Source organism: Dipodomys spectabilis, unplaced genomic scaffold (assembly GCF_019054845.1).
Source record: "Dipodomys spectabilis isolate Male_0828 unplaced genomic scaffold, ASM1905484v1 ptg000179l, whole genome shotgun sequence".
NCBI classification, from domain to species: Eukaryota; Metazoa; Chordata; class Mammalia; order Rodentia; family Heteromyidae; genus Dipodomys; species Dipodomys spectabilis.
The window spans coordinates 5,339,181-5,340,274 of NW_024870856.1; the positions used below are offsets into that span (position 1 = coordinate 5,339,181).

At 45.2% G+C, this 1,094-nt stretch overlaps 1 protein-coding gene across 1 annotated transcript; it reads left to right on the forward strand.

Annotated features, from left to right (window-relative positions):
- Positions 1-438: 438 nt before the first annotated feature.
- LOC122120986 (enhancer of rudimentary homolog) lies at positions 439-878 on the forward strand. Its single transcript, XM_042695211.1, has one exon. The coding sequence runs from the start codon at positions 517-519 to the stop codon at positions 829-831; it is 315 nt and encodes a 104-aa protein (XP_042551145.1). The 5' UTR covers positions 439-516; the 3' UTR covers positions 832-878.
- The last annotated feature ends 216 nt before the right edge of the window (positions 879-1,094 follow it).

A 1,094-nucleotide genomic window follows, 5' to 3' on the forward strand; every position in this document is an offset into this window, starting at 1 on the left:
AAGGCAGGTGTAACACTAGTCCCAGCTCTAGGGAGGAATAGAAGACCATTACACTCTAGGTCTACTCTCAGACAAAACCAGAAGACTCTATCCAAACTAAAAAACAAACAAACAAACAAAAGGCAATGAACAATGAAAGTAGTTCAAGGAAGAGCAAGCACAAGGTCCAGAGTTCAATTCCCTGGCATGGAAGGAGGAGTGGAGGGAAAGAGGAAGAGGAAAGGGAAGAGGAGAAGAAGGAATAAGAAAAGGAAAGTGAGGGGAAATTAGTAAGAGAAAGAAAGACAGAGACAGAGACAAAGAGAGAGGGAGAGGGAGAGAGAGACAGAGAGGAGATGGAGGAAACATTTCTTGAAATCCCTTTGTATTTCCAAAATGCCACGTCGTGTTAGATGTAGCCGGGTGCCCTGCGGGCTGAAAACGCCTGCAGGGGAGCTCGTGTGCGGCGGCGGTGTTGGCGGCAGCAGCGGCGGCAGCAGCGGCGGCAGCAGCGGCAGCAGCAAAGCGTTTAGCGCGATGTCTCACACCATTTTGCTGGTGCAGCCTACCAAGAGGCCAGAAGGCAGAACTTACGCTGACTATGAATCTGTGAATGAATGCATGGAAGGTGTTTGTAAAATGTATGAAGAACGTCTGAAGAGAATGAATCCCAATAGCCCCTCGATTACGTATGATATCAGTCAGTTGTTTGATTTTATCGACGATCTGGCAGATCTCAGCTGCCTTGTTTACCGAGCTGATACCCAGACATACCAGCCTTATAACAAAGACTGGATCAAAGAGAAGATCTACGTACTCCTTCGTCGGCAGGCCCAACAGGCTGGGAAATAATTGAGTTGGAAGCATTAGGGCACGGGGTGGGCTTGGAACCAAGGTGTGTACAATGTACTATAGTGGGAGTTGGTATTAACAGTTTCCATTTTGTTACAGTCTAGCCAAGAGCGAATGTATTAGATGAAATGAGGATCTTTCTATTGAAGGCCCTCATTGTATCTTTTTTTTCTTTTTCTTTTTTTTACTTAAACATTTTTATGATGATTTAGATGGAAGTTGTTCATTGTCAGTTAATGTTGGTTCCAGTCCTTCAAACTGTT